This window comes from Oryctolagus cuniculus, chromosome 11, assembly GCF_964237555.1.
Source record: "Oryctolagus cuniculus chromosome 11, mOryCun1.1, whole genome shotgun sequence".
Classification (NCBI taxonomy): Eukaryota; Metazoa; Chordata; class Mammalia; order Lagomorpha; family Leporidae; genus Oryctolagus; species Oryctolagus cuniculus.
The window spans coordinates 20,669,927-20,691,448 of NC_091442.1; the positions used below are offsets into that span (position 1 = coordinate 20,669,927).

The 21,522-nt window shown below is 44.9% G+C and overlaps 1 protein-coding gene across 4 annotated transcripts in view; it reads left to right on the forward strand.

The window, feature by feature from the left end:
- Positions 1–21,522, forward strand: part of TTI1 (TELO2 interacting protein 1) — a 50,783-nt gene that overhangs the window by 5,931 nt on the left and 23,330 nt on the right. For 3 of the 4 annotated variants that reach the window (XR_011379912.1, XM_008256008.4, XM_051845060.2), the window contains exon 2: positions 15,331–17,673. Coding sequence is in view for 3 of the 4 variants with exons in the window: in XM_008256008.4 (XP_008254230.2) it covers positions 15,369–17,673 (2,305 nt within the window). In the remaining variant the exon portion in view is untranslated. Of the gene's footprint in view, positions 1–11,558; positions 11,700–15,330; positions 17,674–21,522 lie in introns of those variants that run through there. The other variant, XM_051845059.2, reaches the window with a different exon arrangement.

Below are 21,522 nucleotides of genomic sequence, written 5' to 3' on the forward strand. Positions count from 1 at the left end.
CCCAGCCAGTCTGCTTGCTTCGCTCTGCCTTTCAGAGTCTTCTTATGTTTGCTTTATAAGTGACATCTAGAAGGTTAGTTATACTTAACAGGAGGAATGTGGAGTACGTCTACTCCATTTCTGCAGCAACAGAGGTTTTGTGTGTGTGTGTGTGTTTGTGTGTATTTCAAAAAGTTTGTGGGAAAATTCAATCAAAAGATAAGTTTATTGGGGCAGGATTGTGGTACAATGGGTTAAACCACTGCTTAGGATATCTGCATCCCTACGGGAAGTCCTGGAATTGAGTCCTGCCTCTGCTTCCTATCCAGCCTCCTGCCAATGTGCCTGGGAGACAATGGAGGATGGCTAAAGTACTTGGCTTCCTGCACCCACATAGGAGACCAGATGGAGTTCCAGGGTCCTAGTTTTAGGGAATGAACGAGCAGATGGAAGCTCTCTTTTTATCTCTGTCTCTCTGCCTTTCAATAAATAAATAAATAAATTTCTTTAAAAAAAGGGACTATTTTGGTGCAAAAAGTTTTTTAAATCCATGCATAGGTTTTTTTATAGTGTGCATTTTCTGTGAACTTTCTGAAGATCCCTATATACACATACTTAAATTTTTTGCACCAAAATGAACTTATTTTTAAATTTCATTTTCCACAAACTTTTTGAAATATCCTCATATACATGCATGTCAGTCACCCAAAGGATTTATCCCACTTTCTGGTCCTAAGGTGTAAATGTAAAGGGGAGGCCAGAGGGACACTTAGCATATATATTCTTTTTCTGTTTTTTTTTTTTTTTGTTTTTGTTTTTTTTGTTTTTTTTTTTTTTGACAGGCAGAGTGGACCGTGAGAGAGAGAGACAGAGAGAAAGGTCTTCCTTTTGCCGTTGGTTCACCCTCCAATGGCCGCCGCGGCCAGCACACTGCGGCCAGCACACTGTGCTGATCCAATGGCAGGAGCCAGGTGCTTATCCTGGTCTCCCATGGGGTGCAGGGCCCAAGCACTTGGGCCATCCTCCACTGCACTCCCTGGCCACAGCAGAGAGCTGGCCTGGAAGAGGGGCAACCGGGACAGAATCCGGTGCCCCGACCGGGACTAGAACCCGATGTGCCGGCGCCGCAAGGCAGAGGATTAGCCTAGTGAGCCGCGGCGCCGGCCACATATATATTCTGATGTGTGCTCTTTTTCCAAGTTAAGAACCTTGTTTCCAGAGTGTGTTGCTTCCCAGAGAGCTTCTTATCTAGTGGAGAGGACAGACACAAAGTATTGATGTAATACATGGCGCAGTTTAACAAATATTCTGCTGAAGTTGACTAAACAGAGCACCCGTGAGCCGAGAGTGGTTTCTGACCTCCACATTCTGTTCTGTGCACTCAGTGTGCTGCAGTCCACTCTTCTCGCAGAGCTAGCCCTTGTGGGGGTTCACTTTTGTTTTCCAGCGCTCTTTAAGAGCTTACATAGTGTGATGTATGTCGTGCAGTACATTTATTGTAAGGAAACATTTCCAGGTAAAGGGCAGGATGAGTGGAAAGCAACAAAACTTGAGAGTTGGCTGGAGGTTTAATGTTTATCCAGCTTCTTTCTCTTATTAATTAAACAATGAGTGAGTAGGAACTGCCTGGCAGACACTGTACCAGATCAAACGATAAGTAAAGCTATAACACGAGAAGAGTAAACCTTTTTGTTGGGGGAACAAACATATAAACCGATCATTTTAACCCAGAACAATAGTCCTCCAGCAGGACTAGCACTGCTGCTGGATGGATTTTTTCAACAAGGATCTCTTGCGTCACGTACCTCTTGTTCTTTGGAGAGTGAGTATATGTAGAACTTATATAGTACAGGATTCCAAAATCTAGCTAGTCATCAGACTGACCTTGGGGACCTTGTTTTTTAACTTTTTAAAAATATATATTTTATTTATTTATTTGAAAGCCAGAGTGACAGAGAAAGAGGTCTTCCCTCTGCTTGTTCACTCCCCAAATAACTTCAATGGCTGGTCCTGGGCCAGGCAGAAGCCTGGACCCTGAAATTCCATCTGATTCTCCCATGTGGATGCCAGGGCCCATGCACTTAGGCTATCTTCTGCTGCTTTCTCAGGCACATTAGCAGAGTGCTAAATTAGAAGTGCAGTAGCCAGGACTCCAACTGGTGCTCATATGGGATGCTGGCATCACAGGTGGGGCTTAACCCAGTGCACCACAACACCAGTCCTCTTAGGAACTTTTTAAATCTTCATTTCCTACCACACTCGCCCCTCATCCCCCACCCGCCACACACACATGTAGATTCTGATTCAGTAGATCTGATGTAGAGTCCAGGAATCTATATTGAAATTGTTCCTCCTTGATTCTGATGAGCCTCCAGGTTGGAAGACCCGGTAGAGGGGAAATAGCACCTACAGCCTTTGGAGTCAGACGGGCTTGAGATGAATCCAACAAGTGTCATCTGCTTGCTGTACGGAGATCACTTAGCCTCTCTGACCCTTGGGCTTCTACACTTGTGGATGAGGAATTTACGTACATAAAATATCACAATGCTTGGCATGTGTTGATTTTTCAGCAGTGAAACAAAAAAAAAAATTGATTCTCTTCTTCCTGTTCTACAACATATATTGGCAACTCTAAGGTTTGAACTTCTGTCTCTGGTATCTAAACACAGCCTTCCTGTCTATAGGCTACTTAACTTGAAGTTGGAAATTTTGGAGATCATCTTTTCCATCAAGTTCATTTTATGTTGGATGAAGCTAAAACACATGTAAATCACACAGCCCGGTCTGTAAGAAGCAGAAGCAGAACACAGCTTGTAAGATTCCTGTTCTCCTGTTTCTTCTCTTCCTTGCCAGGAAACAGCCTGAAAGTAGGCTAGGGTAAACCAAAGTGTCCAACGGTGATTTCCCCCGGAAGCAAATCTAACAAGATCCTTCTATGATGGATGAGATCGATTACTTGTATGAATAACTCTCCCTAAGAGAAGAAGAGGAGTAGACTCCAGTTAAGACATAGATGGTATCAAAGCTCTACCTAGGAGAGAACCAGGTCTCAGATCATGGCCAGTAATTCAACAAGCATTTGTGGAATCTCTGCTCTGTACTAGAAGGACCAATCAGAAATCATTACCTTTGGGAATGTGCATTTAGCTGAGTAGTTGAGGCTCCCATGTCCCACACTGGAGTGCCTGGGTTTGATTCCAGCTTCCTGCTGAGGCAGACCTTGGTAAAAAGCACTGATGGCTCAAGTGATTGGGTTCTTGCCACCCATGTGGGTGACTGCATTATGGTTCCAGCTCCTGGCTTCGGTCCCAGCTATCATGAGTGTTTAGGAAGTGAACTAGTGGGCAGGAACTGTCTGATACTCTCTCTCCCTGTCTGTCTCTGTCTGTCTCTCTCTCTCTCTCTCTCTCTCTCTCTTTGGGTTAATGTGTGTGTTTCTGTCTCCGCCTGTGAAGTAAATAAGTATTTTTTAAAAAATCACTGTCTCTTAGAGCCTATTTTCTAGCGAGGCAGAGAGATAATAAGCAAAGAGTTAGGTAATCTGGTTTGAGGAATGGTTCTAAGCTCTATGAAGGAAGATTTAAGAGACAGGAAAAAGACAGGGAATTCCAGGATGTGGAGGAGTGATCAGAGGCCTCAAGAGTGGTGTGGGTTTTTTTAAAGATTTATTTATTTATTTATTTATTTATTGACAGGTAGAGTTATAGACAGTGAGAGAGAGAGAAAGAAAGGTCTTCTTTCCATTGGTTCACTCCCCAAATGGCCACTACAGTCGGCACTGCGCTGATCCGAAGCCAGGAGCCAGGTGCTTCCTGCTGGTTTCCCATGGAAGTGCAGGGGCCCAAGCACTTGGGCCATCCTCCACTGCCTTCCCGGGCCACAGCAGAGAGCTGGACTGGAAGAGGAGCAACTGGGACTAGAACCCGGTGCTCATATGGGATGCCAGTGCCACAGGTGGAGGATTAGCCAAGTGAGCCATGGCACCGGCCCCAAGAGTGATGTTTGAGAAGTCTTGAAAGAGACAATGGAATGAGCCATGTGGATATTTGGGGGAACAGCAGGTGCAAAGGCCCCGAGCAAGTGATCTCACTGGGCTAGCACCTGCTGAGGCCTGGTTTAGCTGCCACAATGGCATGTCTGTCTTGTCTGCATTTATGAGGTCCTCTGACTTCTTCCTGCTAGTGTTTGTATATGACTAGGTGTTTACCTTGAGCAGCCTTCCCACACAGCCCCAGGCGGGGTAGTCTCCTCACCCCAACACAGGTTCCTCTCCCTAAGTGAATGCTTCCCTCTTGGCGTTTATTTTGTTTCCTAATTCCTTTTGTACTTCTTTTTTTCCTCACCTTTTCACTCCTTCATTATATATTCAGTAAGTACCTTGTGATCCTCCATCTTATCCTTTAAGTGACTGGGAAGTAGAAAACTTCACCCTGTACAGACTGCTCCATTTGTCTTTACCCACCGTGACAAGGCTGGAAGAGGTAAGGGCAAGAGGAAGAAACCAGGGAGTTCGGCTCTCTTCTCTCCCCTCTCCAGTGGCAACCTTCCATGACCACAGTGAGGGTACAGTAAATGAGGATTTAGATGGCCATTGGTAGTCAAGAATTGTTTATTCATGCTTATTAACCCCTATCTAAACTCGCCCACAGCATCAGCTCATTCTGAGTGCCTCACTCTAGTGTCATTTTGTGGGTTAAAATGCCATCATCACTTCTGATTATATCAACATCAAACTCTGCAACAGCACACTTTAAATAATCAGGATTACACTTTATAGAAATAGAATCTAGGATTCCTAAGGCTTTAGATCTTTAAACAATTCCTTCTGTAATTGACATGTTGTCATAAAACTATGATTTCATGGCCTTCCCATAAAGCTATATGATTGCCTTTTATAGGCATATCAGAGTAGTGATGTGTTATACTGTCTTTACAGAAAACTGGTTTATATACTTCTGAGCCTATAACCCATTCCTTAGAAGATCTCTGGTTGTGGTAAATTTTTATCTATATAGTATTCCATTGAGAAACTATACCACAATTTATTTATCCATTCCACTATGGAGGGGCATTTGGATAGTTTCCACTTTGGGATGAATGCATCTTTTAATATACGTATGTATGCATTTCTTTTGGATATGTATCAAAGAGTGGAACTGCTGGATTGTACAGCATATGTATGCTCACCTTTAGAATAACAGATTTGCCAGTGTTCCAAAATAACTCTCACCCCCATCAGCACTGAATAAGAGTTCTAGTTGCTTCATGTCCTTGCCAACACCTAGTATTTTCCTTTTTTTTTTTTTTTTCCAATTTAGCCTTTCTGGTGGATGTGTAATAGTATTTCATTGTGGTTTAAAGTTGCATTTTCCTGACTAATATTGAATATCCCTTCAGGTGTTTAATAGCCATTTGGATAACCATTGTTGTGATATGTCAATTCAGGTTCTTTTCCATGTTTCTGTTGGTTTGTCTTGTCTTTCTTTAATGGTTTGTTAAAAAAAAAAAAAAAAAGTTTTCTATATTCTGGATATAAGTGTTTGTCAGGTGTATATCAAGGGTCTCCCCTCACTTTATGGATTGCCTTTTCACTCTTTTAGTAATGTCTTTTGATGAACAGAAGGTCTTAATTTTAAATGTAGTCCGATGTATCTATTTTTTTCTTTGATGTATCCTATTTTTGCAACCTGTTTAGGAAATTTGTACCTACTCCAAAATCACAGTGATGTTACTTCTTTCTTTGGAAAGCTCTGTCACTTTACATCTCACATTTAAATCTGGTGTGAGATGGGATAAAGGTACATACAGCCATGTGTTGCTTAACACGGGATACATTCTGAGCAATGTGTCTGAGGCAGTTTGATCGTTGTACAGACATCGTAGAGTGTACTTATGCAAACAGTGACGACTATGTCACTAAGCAATTTGTTGTTGAAAAACATCCTTGTGTGGCACATGACTACGTGTGAATGTGTTTGTTTATTTTTGAAAGTAGCCAAGTGACATGTGCCTTTGATTGGATTAACTACCCCTTCCCCCACTTCACTTCACTTTCACATTTGTTAAGAGTGTGTGTGTATATCTGGACTTTATGTGTAAGGTTATTTCTGAATTTTATTCTGTTCCATTGCTGTTTGTCTTTTTTTAAAATGCTAATTACACATTAACTTTAATTATTGTACCTTTACAGTACATCTTGAAATCTGATAGTCTGAGTTCTGTAACTTCATTCCTCTTGTTCAAGATAATCTTTGCTATTCTAGTTCCTTTGCATCCCCATACCAATTTTAGAAACATCTTGTTATTTTCTACAAAAGCTGCCAGGATTTTGGTTAGGATCGTGCTGCCTCTACAAATGTTTCTCATCCAGGGATGATTTTTGTCTTCTTTAGGACACTTGGCAGTGTCTGTGGATATTTTTAATTGTTGCACCTGAGTGAGTGCTGATGGCATCCAGGGAATAGACGGATGACCAAGGATGCTGCTAATTATGCAGTTCACAGGACAGCCCTCTACCAGCAAATAATTATCCAGCCCAAAATGTTAATGGGGCCACTCTTGAGAAACTCTGAATTAATATAATCACTGTTTTAGTGGGACTTGTATGCCGTCTTACTATTTGTTTTCTAATTTAGCTCATTAGTTTTGCTTTTTTTTCTCTCTCACTTATGCCTTATTTTGAGTAATCAAAAATATTATACCATTTTTACTATTAACTTGTTAAATAGATATTCTTTTATAGTTATTTTAGAGCTTACCCTGTAGACTTCATTATGCATTCAACATCTTGACATGTTATAGCTAATACAAATTATTTTACCACTTCCTGATACTGTAAAACTTTTAGAATAGTTATCTCTTCCCCACAACCTTTTGTGTATTACTGTTGTCTTGCATTTTAGTTTTAAATGTACTTAAACTATGGAAAACATAATAGTAACTATTTTTTACAGCTAGTATTATTTTTTAATGTATTTTTATTTATTTGAAAGAGTCACAGAGAGAGGTGAAGACACAGAGAGATCTTCCATCCGCTAGTTCACTTGCCAAATGGCTACAGTGGCCCAAGCTGAGCAGATCTGAAGCAAGGAGCTAGGAGCTTCTTCCAGGTTTCTCACATGGCTGCAGGGACCCCAACACTTGGGCCATCCTCCATTGCTTTCCCAGGTGCATTAGCAGGGAGCTGGATCTGAAGTTGAGCAGCCGGGACTAGAACTGGCACCTATGTAGGATGCCATTGCTGCAGGCTGGGGCTTTAACCCACTGTGTGAAGAATACTAGCCTCTAGCTAGTATTCTTTAATACTCACCTATTCCGTTTTCTTCATTCTCTCCTACATTCCCATGCTTCTGTCTAGGTTCATTTTCTCACTTTGTTTTATTACTTTAGTGCAGCCCTGATGGCAATGTATTCCTTAAGTTTGTCTAAAAATATCTTTATTTTACCTTCACTTTTTTTTTTAAAAGGAGGGAGGGTGAGGAAGAGACAGATCCATCCACCGGTTCACTCCCCAAACGGCTTCAGTGGCTGGGGCTGGACCAGGCCTAAGCCAGCAGCCAGGAGCTTCATCTAGGTTTCCCACATGGATGCAGGGGCCCAAGGACTTGGGCCATATCCCACTGCTTTCCTAAGCACATTAGCAGGAAGCTGAATTGGAAGTGGAGGAACTGGGACTTGAGTCAGCGCCCATATGGAATGCTGGCACGACAGGCAGAGGCTTAACCTTCTACACTACGGCACCGGCCCCTTATCTTCACTTCTGAAAGATGTTTTCATTGGGTATAAAATTAAAAATTGGTAGTTATTTTCTTTCAGTGCTTTATTTTGTAAAAGATTTATTTGTTTATTTGAAATGCAAAGCTACAGAGAGACAGAGGGTGAGACAAAGATCCGGTTCACTTGCCAAATGGTCACAACAGCCAGGTCTGCGCCACGTCAAAGCTAGGAGCCAGGAACTCCATGTAGGTCTCTCGTGGATGGCGGGAGCCCAATACTCGGACTTTTTTCTGTTGTCTTTCTATGAAAATTAACAGGAAAATGGATCAGAAGTGGTGTAGCCAGGACTTGAACCAACACTACAGTATGGGTGCTCGCATTGTAGGCAGCAGCTTAACCCACAGTGCCACAGTGCTGATCCACTCTTCACTTTAAAGATGTTTTGTTGACTTCTGGGTTTTGTCATTTCTGTTGAGAAGCCAGCTGTTGGTCTTGTTGCTGCACTGCTTTTATGTTTGGTTTGCCACAGTTTGACTGTGATGCATCTGTTGTGCTTCTCTTTGTATTGGTCAACTTGGGATTTGCTGAGTTTCTTGACTCTGTAGGTTGATCTTTTCATTTGGTTTGGATATTTTAATACTGCTTCTTAAAATGCTATTGTTTTCTGAGATTCGTTCACCTGTAAAACCTTTCAGTGGATTCCACATGTCTTTTATGTTAATCTTTCTTTTTCGTTTGTCTCCTTAAGTTTGGATTTATTTATTCATTTGTTGATTTGAAAGGCAGAGTATAGAGAGAGGAAGAGATGGAGAGAGCTCTTCTATTTGCTAGTTCACTCCCCCAAATGCCCACAGTAGCCAGGGGTAGGCCTAGCTGAAGCTGGAAGCCAGGAATTCCATCTGGTCCATGTGGGTGACAAGAACCCAAGTACTGGGCCCAGCATCCACTGCCTCCTAAGACACATTAGCAAGAAGCTGGATCAGACCATAGAGTAGCCAGAACACAAACCAGGCACTCCGATATGTGATGTGGGCAACCCAAGCTGCAGCCCAACCAACTGCACTACAATGCCTGCCCTTGAATATTTTTTTTTAAGATTTATTTTAATTATTTGAAAGGCAGAGCTACAGAGAGAGGTATTCCATGTGCTAGTTCACTCCACAAATGGCTGCAACGTCTGGAGCTGGGCCATTCTGAAGCCAGGAGCTAGGAGCTTCCTCCAGGTCTCCCACATGGGTGCAGGACCCCAAGGACTTGGGCCGTCCTCCACTATCTTCCCAGGCCGCAGCAGAGAGCTGGATTGGAAGAGGAGCAGCTGGAACTCCAGTCAGCACCCACATGGGATGACAGCACTGTAGCCTGGGGCTTTAAACCACTGAGCCACAGTGCTGACCCCACCCCTGAATATTGTTTTTTTAAAGATTTATTCATTTTATTTGAAAGTCAGAGCTACACACAGAGAAAAGGAGAGGCAGAGAGAGAGAGAGAGAGAGAGGTCTTCCATCCATTGGTTCACTCCCCAACTGGCTACAACGGCCAGAGCTGTGCCGATCCGAAGCCACGAGCCAGGAACCTCCTCTGGGTCTCCCACGTGGGTACAGTGTCCCAAGAGCTTGGGCCATCTTCTGCTTTCCCAGGCCACAGCAGAGAGCTGGGTCAGAAGTGGAGCAGCCAGGACTTGAACCAGTGCCCATATGGGATGCCAGCACTGCAGGTGGCAGCTTTACCCGCTACACTACAGCACTGCCCTCCCCTGAATGTTTTTAATTGACCCATTCAGCTTAATTCTTTAGCCTGTTGCTTCACATAACTTGAAAATTTGCCAAGTATTTAAGGACCCTCAAATCTAGTTTTGTTACTCTAGCTTGGATGAGCACCAAAATATCACTGGCTTCTATGTCCCCAGCAGTAGCTTTCTTCCAGAAGTCATACATTTGAGGCCCCTCAGAACTTCAGTTTTGTCTCTCCAGCTCCATGTCATCATTTAAAGCATTGTGGTTGCTCTTTCCCCAGTGACAGCCATTCGCTGGTCCTGACCCATGCCCAGGGTCACCTGATCACCAAAAAAAAAAGCTATTGGTTGTTGACCCAGCCTAACCATTCTCCCCTCACTAAGCTATTAGTATATCTAATCCTTGTTGCTTCCACAAGTGTTAGATCCTTAAGAAATCATTGGGGAAGGGAGTGGCTGGCATTGTGGCATAGCAGGTAAAGTCACAGCCTACAGTGTCAGCATCCCATATGGGCACTGGTTTGTGTCCCAGCTGTTCCATTTCCAATCTAGTTCCCTACTAGTGGCCTGGGAAAGGCAGCAGAGGGTGGCCCAAGTGCTCAGGCCCCCGCACCCATGTGGGAGACCTGGATGAAGTTCCTGGCATCACTCCAAGCCCTGGCCATTGCGGCTGTCTGGGGAGTGAACTAGGATGGAAGATCTCTCTCTATCTCTCCATCTCTGTGTAACTCTTTCAAATGAACAAGTAAATCTTTCTTTAGAAAAAAAAAAGATTATTTTTGTGATGTACCTGGCTTTTTCTGCCACACGCTCCTCATCCTGCTTGGAAACAGAGTCTGTACAATTGTCATCGAGTGCTGGCCAAGATGCCATGCGCCCAAAGAGCCTCAGTCTAAAGTAGGTAAGACAGACAGATAAGACAAATCCTATAGCGTGCTCAGTACTGCCGTAGAGATGTGTGCAGTGGTAGGAGAAAGAATACAAATGTGACATCGCACCACCTGTTTAGAGAATTTCAAATTTTGTCATTTTACATGGTTTCACTTTAAAGTTCAATGGGCAAAATAATAGAGATGAAGTTGCCAAGCTAGGCAGGGGTCTTGTGATGAAGGACCTTGTATACCATGTTAAAAGGGAGTTTATATTTTAGGCAGGCTATGGAGAGCATATGAAGAACTTAAAGTATGGAGGAGAGTGATCAGATTTTTGTTTTGGAAAAATTATTTAAGGGTCAGCTTGAATTGGTAGATTTAAAGGCCAGCACAGGAGCCACGAGGCCAGTGGAAACTGTTGCTGTCTTCCTCCGCCTCCCCTCCATTAAATGCATGACTGTCATCAACAGTGTGTTTGAAAGATGTCAGGCCGGCGCCGCGGCTCAATAGGCTAATCCTCCACCTAGCGGCGCCAGCACACCAGGTTCTAGTCCCGGTTGGGATGCTGGATTCTGTCCTGGTTGCTCCTCTTCCAGGCCAGCTCTCTGCTGTGGCCTGGGAAGGCAGTGGAGGATGGCCCAAGTGCTTGGGCCCTGCACCCCATGGGAGACCAGGAGAAGCACCTGGCTCCTGCCTTCGGATCAGCGCAGTGCGCCGGCCGCAGCGCGCCAGCCGTGGCGGCCATTGGAGGGTGAACCAATGGCAATGGAAGACCTTTCTCTCTGTCTCTCTCTCTCATTGTCCACTCTGCCTGTCAAAAAAAAAATAAATAAATAAATAAAATAAAGAAAGAAAGATGTGAAAGGACTAGACCGAAGTGTAAGTAATGGTGGGAGGCAGAGGAAGATGAGGAAGAGCAGAAATTCCAGGCTTTCAAGTTCAGGGCCATAAATCACAAAGGGACTACAGAAGACAGAGCAGATGAGTTCAGCTTTGGACACACAGGGTGTTCCCATTCATTAGCTCTGTCACATTTTTTTGCCAAATATTCTGAGAATGTTGTTGGGAACCACCACCCAGGGGATCCCAAGTTACCTTTTTGAAACTGCTAAGGTGAATAGATTGGCGCCAGGCCACTGCCCTTACCCCAGCTTTAGCAAGAGACTGTGATAACAAACTCCCACTTAGACATTTTATGTGAAGATGATTTTCCAAGCCAAAGGAAAAAAGTCACTCACCAATGTTTCCCTTTTCTTTGACCCTCTTGTCTTAGGTCTCTGTTCTGAGCTGTTTTGAGCAGAGTCCTTCCCCAGGTGTCTCCCCTGTCGGATATGTGGATGATACCCTCTCTGAATCCTCGCACACTGTTCTGCCGTGACCAGGGAGCATCCTTGCCGGATGTAAGGCTTGGGGGCCGTGATATTTGTTCACAGTCAGATGTTACTGCACTGTCGCCTTGCTTCCACTGTTGCAAACGAGAAGTTGAAAGCCAGTCTCTTTTTCTAAATTATCTGTATTTCTTCCTGGAAGCTTGTATGATTCCCCGCTTTGTGTGCAGAGTGAGGCATTTTACCAGTGTAACTACGTGGGATCCAGGCTTTCCCGTCTCCAGACACAGCTTTGTGCAGCTAAGGGAAATGTTTCAGTTATTTGTTTGCTTTAGCTCTTCCATCTGTTCCTTCTTTGCCTTCCAAATTCCCTGGTTATTTACATGTTGTTTCTCTCAGATCCATCCTCCAAGTCTCTCAGTTTCCATCTCTTTCTGTTTCTGCCCTGCATTTTAAGATAGCTCTGTTTGATCTTCCAGGCCACTAATTGGGTCTTAGCAACTAATAGTCCTTTTTCTTATTATTTCACCAATTGAACTTTTTTGGTGTTGAAAATGATGTTTTTAATTCTGAAGAATATCTTTCTGCTTTGTTGAAGGTTTATTTTAAAGGCAGAGTCACACAAAGAAAGGGAGAGACAGAGCTCTTCCGTCTGCTGGTTCACTCCCCACATGGCTGTAATGGCCAGGGCTGAGCCAGACGAAAGCCAGGAGCCTGGAACTCCATCCCTGTCTCCATGTGGGTGGCAGGACTTGGTCCATCTTCTGTTCCTTTGCCAGGTGCATTAGCAGGGAGCTGGATCAAAAGTGGAACAACCAGGACTTGAACAGATGTTTATATGGGGGACTGGCAACACTGGCCCCTAAGAAATCATTTCTCTTGTAATTTAACTTCCTTTTTATAACTGTTATTTTAATTCTTATCTGCCTCTTTGAGTTGTTCTGTTAAATGTAACCCAGGAGTGCAGAAAAGCTTCCCCCACCTCTTACTTCTTGGTTCTAGTAAACGGTTTTCTTCCTTCCTTACTCATTAATCCAACCACTTTACCTCTGACAACAGCCCGGATCATCAGTGTGTGAGCCCAAGCCAATGAGGTGTCATTAGTGCCCTCTGAACTTTGTGCTGTCACTGCCTGGCATTTTCCTAGACTGAGATAGCAAAGAGTCTAGCTGGTTCCCTTCCTTGGCTACATGGGGCCACAGAGATAGGAAATATCTTCTAGAAATTTCTCAGAAATCAGCAGTGTTTTTCCTTCCAGGGGTCCCTAGATCTCCTTGAGTCAGAATTTCTCTGGAGTATCAGGGTCCTGATTGTGCCCTGGAGCCTTCTCAACCCAACAGGAAAACCTGGCACCAGCTGGACTGAACAGGTCTTGCCCATACTACCAGGCACTATTTGCCTGCCAGTCCTATAGCCAATGGGTTCAGGAGCGTTCATTGCATTGTAGGTAGAGAGAACAACAGAGATTTTATTATTTTTTTTTTACCATTTTTAAGATTTTTTAAGATCCAACTGAGAGATGGATCAGAACAGGAGCAACCGGGACCAGAACCGGCACCCAACAGAGACTTTCTTATCATCGTCTTTCAGAAGCTCCCAGGGGCCAGTGCTGTGGTGTAGTGGGTGAAACCACCACTTGCAGTGCTGGCATCTCATATGGGCGCCGGTTCGAGTCCTGGCTGCTCCACTTCTGATCCAGCTCTCTGCTATGGCCTGGGAAAGCAGTAGAAGATGGCCGAAGTCCTTGGGCCCCTGCTCCCATGTGGGAGACCCGGAGGAGGCTTCTGGCTCCTGGCTTAGGATAGGCACAGCTCCAGCCGTTGCGGCCATCTGAGGAGTGAACCAGCAGATAGAAGACCTCTCTCTCTCTGCCTCTCTGTAACTCTGGCTTTTAGATAAATCAATAAATCTTTAAATAAAAAAAGAAGAAGCTCCCAGTAAATAGAAAAAAAAAAAAGAGAGAAAAACCATCAGACCGGATGATCTCTGAGCCTCCTTCCAATACCAGCGTTTATACGCGTGCGCTTCTGTGGTCTCCAGCTTCAGCTCAATCCTCAGCACCCTTGGCCACACTGTTACGTCTTCCCAGCATGCTTTGCTTCCCCAAAGGGAATATTTGAGACTTTATTTCCCTCCTCAAGGCCCAGGTTTATCCCCCGTCTTGTTTACTGTCAGCCAATGACTTTGAATTTCTCCTCACAGAGAAAAGACTCAGGCTTTGAGTTGCTCACCTTCCTCGCTTCCGTATATCCTGTCTCCTTTGCCTCCCTCCCTGCCTGCCATCCATCTTTCCATGTTGCCAGACTCTGTCTTTTCCCATGACTTCTGTTACTGTGTGTGCTCCTGGTTTTCCCAACTCTGGGCACCCCCTTTCATTTTGCGTTGCTTTCAGTCTCAGTTCTGATACAGGGAATTTTCTGATACAGGGAATTTTTTTTTTCAGTGCATAAAGTTGATCATATCACCCCATTTAAAACATCTCAATGACAAGAACAGGCAAAACGAATGTGTAGTGACAAAAGTCAGAACATTGGTCACCTTTGGGTGGGGGAAATAGCAATTAATTGCAAAGGGCACAGGGGAGCATTGTGGTAAAGTAGGTTAGGCCTCCGCCTGCGGCGCCAGCATCCCAGTTCGTGGGCACCAGTTCGTGTCCCAGCTGCTCCTTTTTTTTTTTTAATAGTATGGATTTGCTGATCACCAATTTTTTAAAAAAGATTTATTTATTTATTGTTAGAGTTACACAGAGAGAGAGGTCTTCCATCTGCTGGTTCACTCTCCAGTTGACAGCAATGGCTGGAGCTGCGCCGATCGGAAGCCAGGAGCCAGAAGCTTCTTCTGGCCTTCCTCATGGGTGCAGAGGCCCAGGCACTTGGGCCATCTTCTACTGTTTTCCCAGGCCATGGCAGAGAGCTGGATCATAAGTGGAGCAGCCGGGACTCATGGAATGCCAGCACTGCAGACGGCTGCTTTACCCACTACAACACAGTGCTGGCCCTTGCTCCTCTTTTGATTCAACTCTCCGCTATTGGCTTGGGAAAGCAGCAGAGGACGGTCCAAATCCTTGGGCCCCTGTACCCATGTGGGAGACCCGGAGGAGGTTCCTGGCTCCTGGCTTTGCATTGGCCCAGCTCTGGCCATTGCAACCATGTTACAGAGAGAGAGAGAGAATCTTCCATCTGCTGTTTCACTCCCAAAAAGGCCACAACGGCCAGGGCTGGACCAGGCCAAAGCCAGGAGCTTCCTCTGGGTCTCTCACATAGTTGCAGGGGCCCAAGAGGTTGGGGAGTCCTCTGCTGCTTTCCAAGACACACCAGCAAGGAGCTGGATCGAAGAGGAGCAGCCAGGACTAGAACCGGCATCCTAGTGGGATGCCAGCATCGTTGTTTGCAGCTTCACCTGCTGCAGCACAGCACTGGGCCCAAAGCATAACTGTTCCACACGTCCTTGGGACCATTAGCAGAAGCCCATCCTGGTCCGGAAGAGACTGCATTGTGGCCAGCCATTCACGCCCCTCCCTCCCTCCCCCACCTCCGGGGCTTCCTAGGCCTGAGAACCATCTCTTGAGTTTCACTGCTGCCCTAGTGCCTGGCGCAGCGGCTGGCACACAGGCCCCAGGAAGTGTGTGCTGAATGAATGCATGCATGCTTGCTGTGTTTGCTTTGAGCTTGATGCTCTTTACTGAAAAATCTCCTTCCTCCAGCCTGTAGGATGTTTCCTCGGTGAGAGGAGAGCTATTGCATGATGGCAGTTTTCGATACCCCCGAGGAGGCCTTTGGCGCCTTGCGTCCGGTCTGTGTTCAGCTCACAAAGGCCCAGACGGTGGAGAATGTGGAACACCTGCAGACCCGGTTACAGCGCGTGAGCGACTCTGCCCTTCAGGAGCTTCAGCAGTACGTGCTCTTCCCGCTGCGATTCACTCTCAAGACTCCCGGTCCCAAGAGAGAGCGCCTGATCCAGAGCGTGGTGGAATGCCTCACGTTCATCCTGTCTTCCACGTGTGTCAGAGAGCAAGAGCTTCTGCAGGAACTTTTTTCAGAACTCTCTGCTTGTCTGTATTCGCCCAGCTCCCAGAAACCCGCAGCTGTGTCAGAAGAGCTGAAGTTGGCTGTGATCCAGGGACTCAGCACGTTAATGCACTCGGCTTATGGGGACATCATTCTGACTTTTTATGAGCCCTCCATTCTGCCTCGTTTAGGATTTGCTGTATCTTTACTGTTAGGCCTAGCAGAACAGGAGAAATCTAAGCAAGTTAAAATTGCTGCCTTAAACTGTTTGCAGGTTCTGCTCTTTCAGTGTGAGTGTCAAGACCATCCAAGGTCCTTGGATGAGCTTGAGCAAAAGCAGCTGGGGGATTTGTTTGCTTCTTTTTTACCTGGAATCTCAACTGCAATGACAAGGGTTATCACGGGAGACTTTAAACAAGGTCACAGCATCGTCGTGTCTTCTCTGAAGATCTTTTATAAGACAGTGGGCTTCATTATGGCCGATGAGCAGCTCAGAGCAATCCCAAAGGTCCAAGCAAAACCTGCAGTGGAGCACAGAGTTGCAGAGCTGATGGTTCACAGGGAAGCAGATTGGGTAAAAAGTACTGGTGAGAAATTGACTATCCTTATTAAAAAGATAATCGAGTGTGTTTCAGCTCACCCACACTGGAAGGTGAGACTGGAACTGGCAGAACTGGTGGAGGCCCTTCTTTTGAAGTGCAGTCAGTCCCTGGTTGAATCTGCTGGTCCCCTTCTGAAGGCATTAGTGGGCCTAGCAAATGATGAGAGCCCTGAGGTCCAAGCCCAGTGCAATAAAGTTCTGAGATGTTTCGCAGAACGGAAGGTAGTGATGGGCAACAGAGCCTTTGCTGACATCTTGTCAGAAAGCCTGCATTCCCTGGCCACGTCTCTTCCACGCCTAATGAACTCCCAGGATGATCAGGGCAAATTCTCTACTCTTTCCTTGTTCCTCGGTTACCTGAAACTCTTAGGCCCAAAAGTAAACTTTGTCCTCAATTCTGGGGCCCATCTTCAGCGCCTTTCCAAAGCACTCATCCAAGTTCTAGAACTAGATGTGACTGACATCAAAATCGTGGAAGAGCGCCGCTGGCACCCTGATGATCTGAGTGCCTCTCCAAAGACCTCAGCCACCCGGCCTTGGAACCAAATCCAGAGGAGGTATTTCCGCTTCTTCACCGATGAGAGGGTTTTCCTGCTCTTGCGGCAGGTTTGTCAGCTTCTTGGTTATTATGGGAACCTTTATTTGCTTGTGGATCACTTTATGGAACTGTACCACGAGTCTGTGGTTTACCGAAAGCAAGCTGCCATGGTCCTTAATGAACTGGTTGCCGGGGCTGCTGGGCTGGAGGGGGAGGACCTTCATGAGGAACGTGTTGAAACAAGCAAAGAGGAACTGAGAGAGATTGTGACATCTGTACTTGAAGAATACACGAGCCAAGAAAACTGGTATTTGGTTACCTGTATTGAAGCTGAGGAAATGGAAGAGGAGCGAATGCTGAAGGAGTCAGGCCTCCAGGCCATCACATCGGGTGCACACGCTTGCCAGGTTCCATCTTTTCCAGCCTTCTCAAAGCCAAGTCCCACTATTTGCTCCATGAACAGCAACATCTGGCAGATCTGCATCCAGTTGGAAGGGATTGGCCAGTTTGCACGTGCACTGGGGAAAGACTTCCGCTTGCTCTTGATGTCAGCCCTTTATCCAGTCCTGGAGAAGGCTGGAGACCAAACCCTGCTCATCAGTCAGGCGGCCACCAGCACCATGGTGGAAATTGGCCAGGCTTGTGGCTACGATTCCCTGCGGCACCTAATCAATCAAAATTCAGACTATCTGGTGAACGGAATCTCTTTGAATCTGCGTCACCTGGCTCTGCACCCTCACACCACAAAGGTCTTGGAAGTCATGCTGCGGAACTCAGATGCTAGCCTGCTGCCTTTAGTGGCAGATGTGGTTCAAGACATCTTGTCCACCCTGGACCAATTTTATGATAAGAGAGCCGCTTCCTTTGTCAGTGTTCTGCACGCCCTGCTGGCAGCATTAGGTACATGGAGAGCTTTTTTTAATGCTGATCTGGGGGCCAGGACTCAGTATCCTGGTTTGCCCAGCCTTATTTGTTTCATTATTTATGGTCATGCCATGGAGGACATTTGAATAGTTGTCACTCCAGTCTCACATGTTATAATAGGATTCCATTGTTTATTTTTTATACTTGCAGTAATCTCTACAATTTTTTGGGCTCCTGCTTTGTGCCAGGGATGTAAACCCTGCAGACTAATTATAAGTTATTATTTGTAGGAACCAACTAATTATTGTTATTTGTAAGAACTAAGTCTAGGAGAGCTCCTACTTAGCCAAGGTCACACAATTGATTAGGAATAAAGTCAGGATTTATGAGCTTTATTACTTCCAACATATTAAACTACTTCTCATGATGCCAATGGAGTATAGGAATAACATGGGTTGCTAAGTCCACACATAGGCCAGAACAGTACTGCCTGATAGAACTTTCTGTGACAGTGGTAATATTCTATATCTTTTGTGCCCCGTCTAGATATAGCCACCAGCCACATCAGGCTAATACAACTAAGGAGCTGGATTATTAATTTTATTTAATGTTAATAGCCCCATGTGGCTGCTGACTATATTACTAGACAGAACATAGCTAGATATTGCCCTTTAACTTTTTGATTATGTGAGTTGGCTTGAGTTTCTCTTTTTCCCTGCAAGAGGGAATGCTGTCTACCATTAGAATGGCAAAATTTTGGACTACAAAAAAAAGAATTCCTCAACTGAACAATCAATCTTTGGGTGAAAATGTAATGAGCACTATACCTGTCCCTTTTATGCAAAAGTATCTCAGTATTTATGTCAGCACTGCTGATAACTTCTGAGGCAGGTGGGAAGCTCAGCTAAAAAAGCCAAGGCTGTGTAAGAAACGTTGTCATGGAATGTGACTGGGGCCAGGACTGTCCACTGCCTCATAATGACACCATTTCCAATGTTTAGTCATTCATTCATGAACATTCATATACAGCATAGATGTCCTTTTATTCGTTCAATAATAAAGAGTATCTGCCATATATCAGACACTGCTGAGTAATGAGGATATAGCAGTGAACAGAACGAATACATTCTTGGAGCTTTCTTCTGTAAGAGAGATGATAAACAAGTAAGCAAATCATTAAACAAGCTCATTGCAGGTTGTGATAAGCACTGTGAAAGAAATAAACACCTCGATGCAAGGGAGTACCAGGAACAGGCTACTTTAGGTGGAGTGGCAAGGGAGGGCCTCTCTGAGGAGGTGACAGTGGAGCTGAGCTGAAGGTGAGAGAGGCCCATCGGTATATATGGGCTCTCACATTGTTTTTATGATTTGTGAGAATATTCAGGCAAAAGGAACAGCAGGTGCAAAGGCCAAGAGGGAAGAAGACACTTGGGGTCTTTGGAGAGTAAAAAAAGAGGTCACTGGGGAAAGAGCGAGAGGTTGGGGACAGATCTTGCTGCATCTAACAGGCCAAGGCAAGGCATTTACATTTCATTTTGCAACCCCTGGGAAACCTGCACAGTGAGCTGGTCACTGGTGGGGGGGGGGGGGGGGGTGTCAGCCATGAACAAGACCTACCTGGGCCTGCCTTCATGAAGCCCCTCCAAAGACTGGCAGGCTGCTAATATTCCATTGCAAAGCAGGACTGACTTCATAGGCCAAATACAGCCCAGCTGTACTGTTGTGGGGGAAGTGTACTACATTACAATTTGAGATTTTAAAAAATATGAACACCTTTTTTTTAAAGGATGGAGATGGAGGATGAGATGGAGGAGGAGGGTCTCCATTGGTAAAGGAAAATGAGAATGTTTAAGGTGGACTCTGGAACAACCTAAGGAAAGAAACAAAACTGGAGAGAGAGCTTTTCTGAAAGCTTGGAAATTACCCAGAATACAGTTGCTTGTTGAATAGTAAAACTACTGAGGTGGAGTTGTCACTCAGAAATCAAAGGAGCACTTTTTGCTGGCACTACTGTCTGTCATCAAGTTAGAAATGGAAATGTGGTCTCGGAAAACTTCTAAAAGGTCTTAAAAGACCCTACTATGTGTTTTTAGGAAAAACACAGTGTTTCACATACGCTGACAAAAATTATTGGATGCCACAGTGAGGATGAGACTATCGGTTAAATAATACTTAGCACCAACTACCGACTGGCAGGTTATTCATCACAAGCAACAAATAGAGTAGCTTTGAAAATAAGAAACTATTCGTGTCACAAACTTGGAGGTTGTGTGCCATGTCTGTGCATACGGGGCTACTGCATTCTTTGGACGGCTGCGTAGTATTGCTTTGTGTGGCTGCACCATAGTTCATTTAGCCAGTCCACAGACGTTTAACCAGCTGGTAGTAGTTTCCAGTCTTTGCCAGCCCAAAAAATGCTGCAGTGAAAATCTTGGTAGGTCATTTTGAACGTGCCTCCGTGTATCAATAGGATACATTTCTGAACGAAATGCTGCTTTAAAGGGTATTACCTTTAAATTTTTGATAGAGAGTATCAAATTGCTCTCCTAAGAGGTTGTACCAATTTAAACTCCATCAGTAGTGTAAAGAGTGCCAGTTGTGCCACTCCCTCACCCACACTGTGAATTACCAAGCTTTTGATCTTTGCTAATCCAATAGGAGAAAAATAGCACCTTATTATAGTTTTAATTTGCATTAAGAGTGAGGTTGAGCTTCTTTTCATATGTTTAAAAGCCATTTGTGAGCAAAGACATTTTAATGTCTGGCACTAGCCTTGAATCTAGAAATAATCTTTGCAGTGTGTCTAGTCTTAGCAGTGTAAATGCCAGGTCCAGGCTTTAACTCTTAGAGAACCAGTCCCTTAGAGTACACTAAGTACAGATTTACATCAGAGAACAGGGCATTGAAGAAATCATTGAGCCTGCGTCTGGGAACCTCTAGATACAAGATCGAAGGCATTTGCTCCCTGCTACTCCCAGTTGCCTGGTCGTCATCTCCTATCTGCTGTTGCTCTGGCTCTGCACAGCTGCTCCTGGATGAAAAGGAGACCAGCAGGTGCTAAAGGTTATCAGTCTCTGTCCCTGCTGTCTGCAAAAGCAGCACACTGGGCCAGAGCAGTGATTTGCAGCCTGTAGATTTTTGTTCGTGTTTCATTCCTTAGGGGGCTTTTATGAAATGAAGACTTTGTGGGGACCCTGACATACAGAAGGTAGCTGAAGTTATTGAGTCACTCCTGTTGAGGAGCAGAACCCCGAAGCCACCCTCTCTTCACTGGTGGCTCGTGGCGTCCTCCCCGTTGTGATCCCTGACACATTTCTGTAGAGCCCCAAGGCTCCTTAAGGCATCCTTTAAAAACCACTGGATTCAGTGACGGTTAAGGTTCATTCTGTGGTCGCATTTCAGAAATGTTGGCACATCACCAAAGAAGGGAAAGCTCTGGAGAGAAGATGGCCAGCGTCCTGAAGAGATACAGCTGTCAGAGATACAATTGATACTCTTTTCTCCAGGTTCTGTAGAGTCTGTCTCCTATTAATTCTAAGTATGTCCTGGTGCTCAGAATTTTGTCACTTTTACATGTTCTCCAGCCCTGTGTATTTTTCATTTCTGCATGTATTTTGGGTCCCTACCCTCTAGAGTGAGTACATTGGATTTCCAGTGGTGATCAATGGAACACAGATTCTCAGAGATTCAGACACTAAATACTACACACAAACCAAATAGATAATTCCGAACTGTGATGAGTTGATGTGAAGGGAAAGAACTTGGTGCTACGTAAGACATCACAGAGGTGACCTGAATTAGGGCTTTCCAGGGCAGGTTCTATTTGTGCTGAGACATGAAAAGTGACTTGGAATCAGCCAAACATAAAGTAGGGGAGAGTATTCC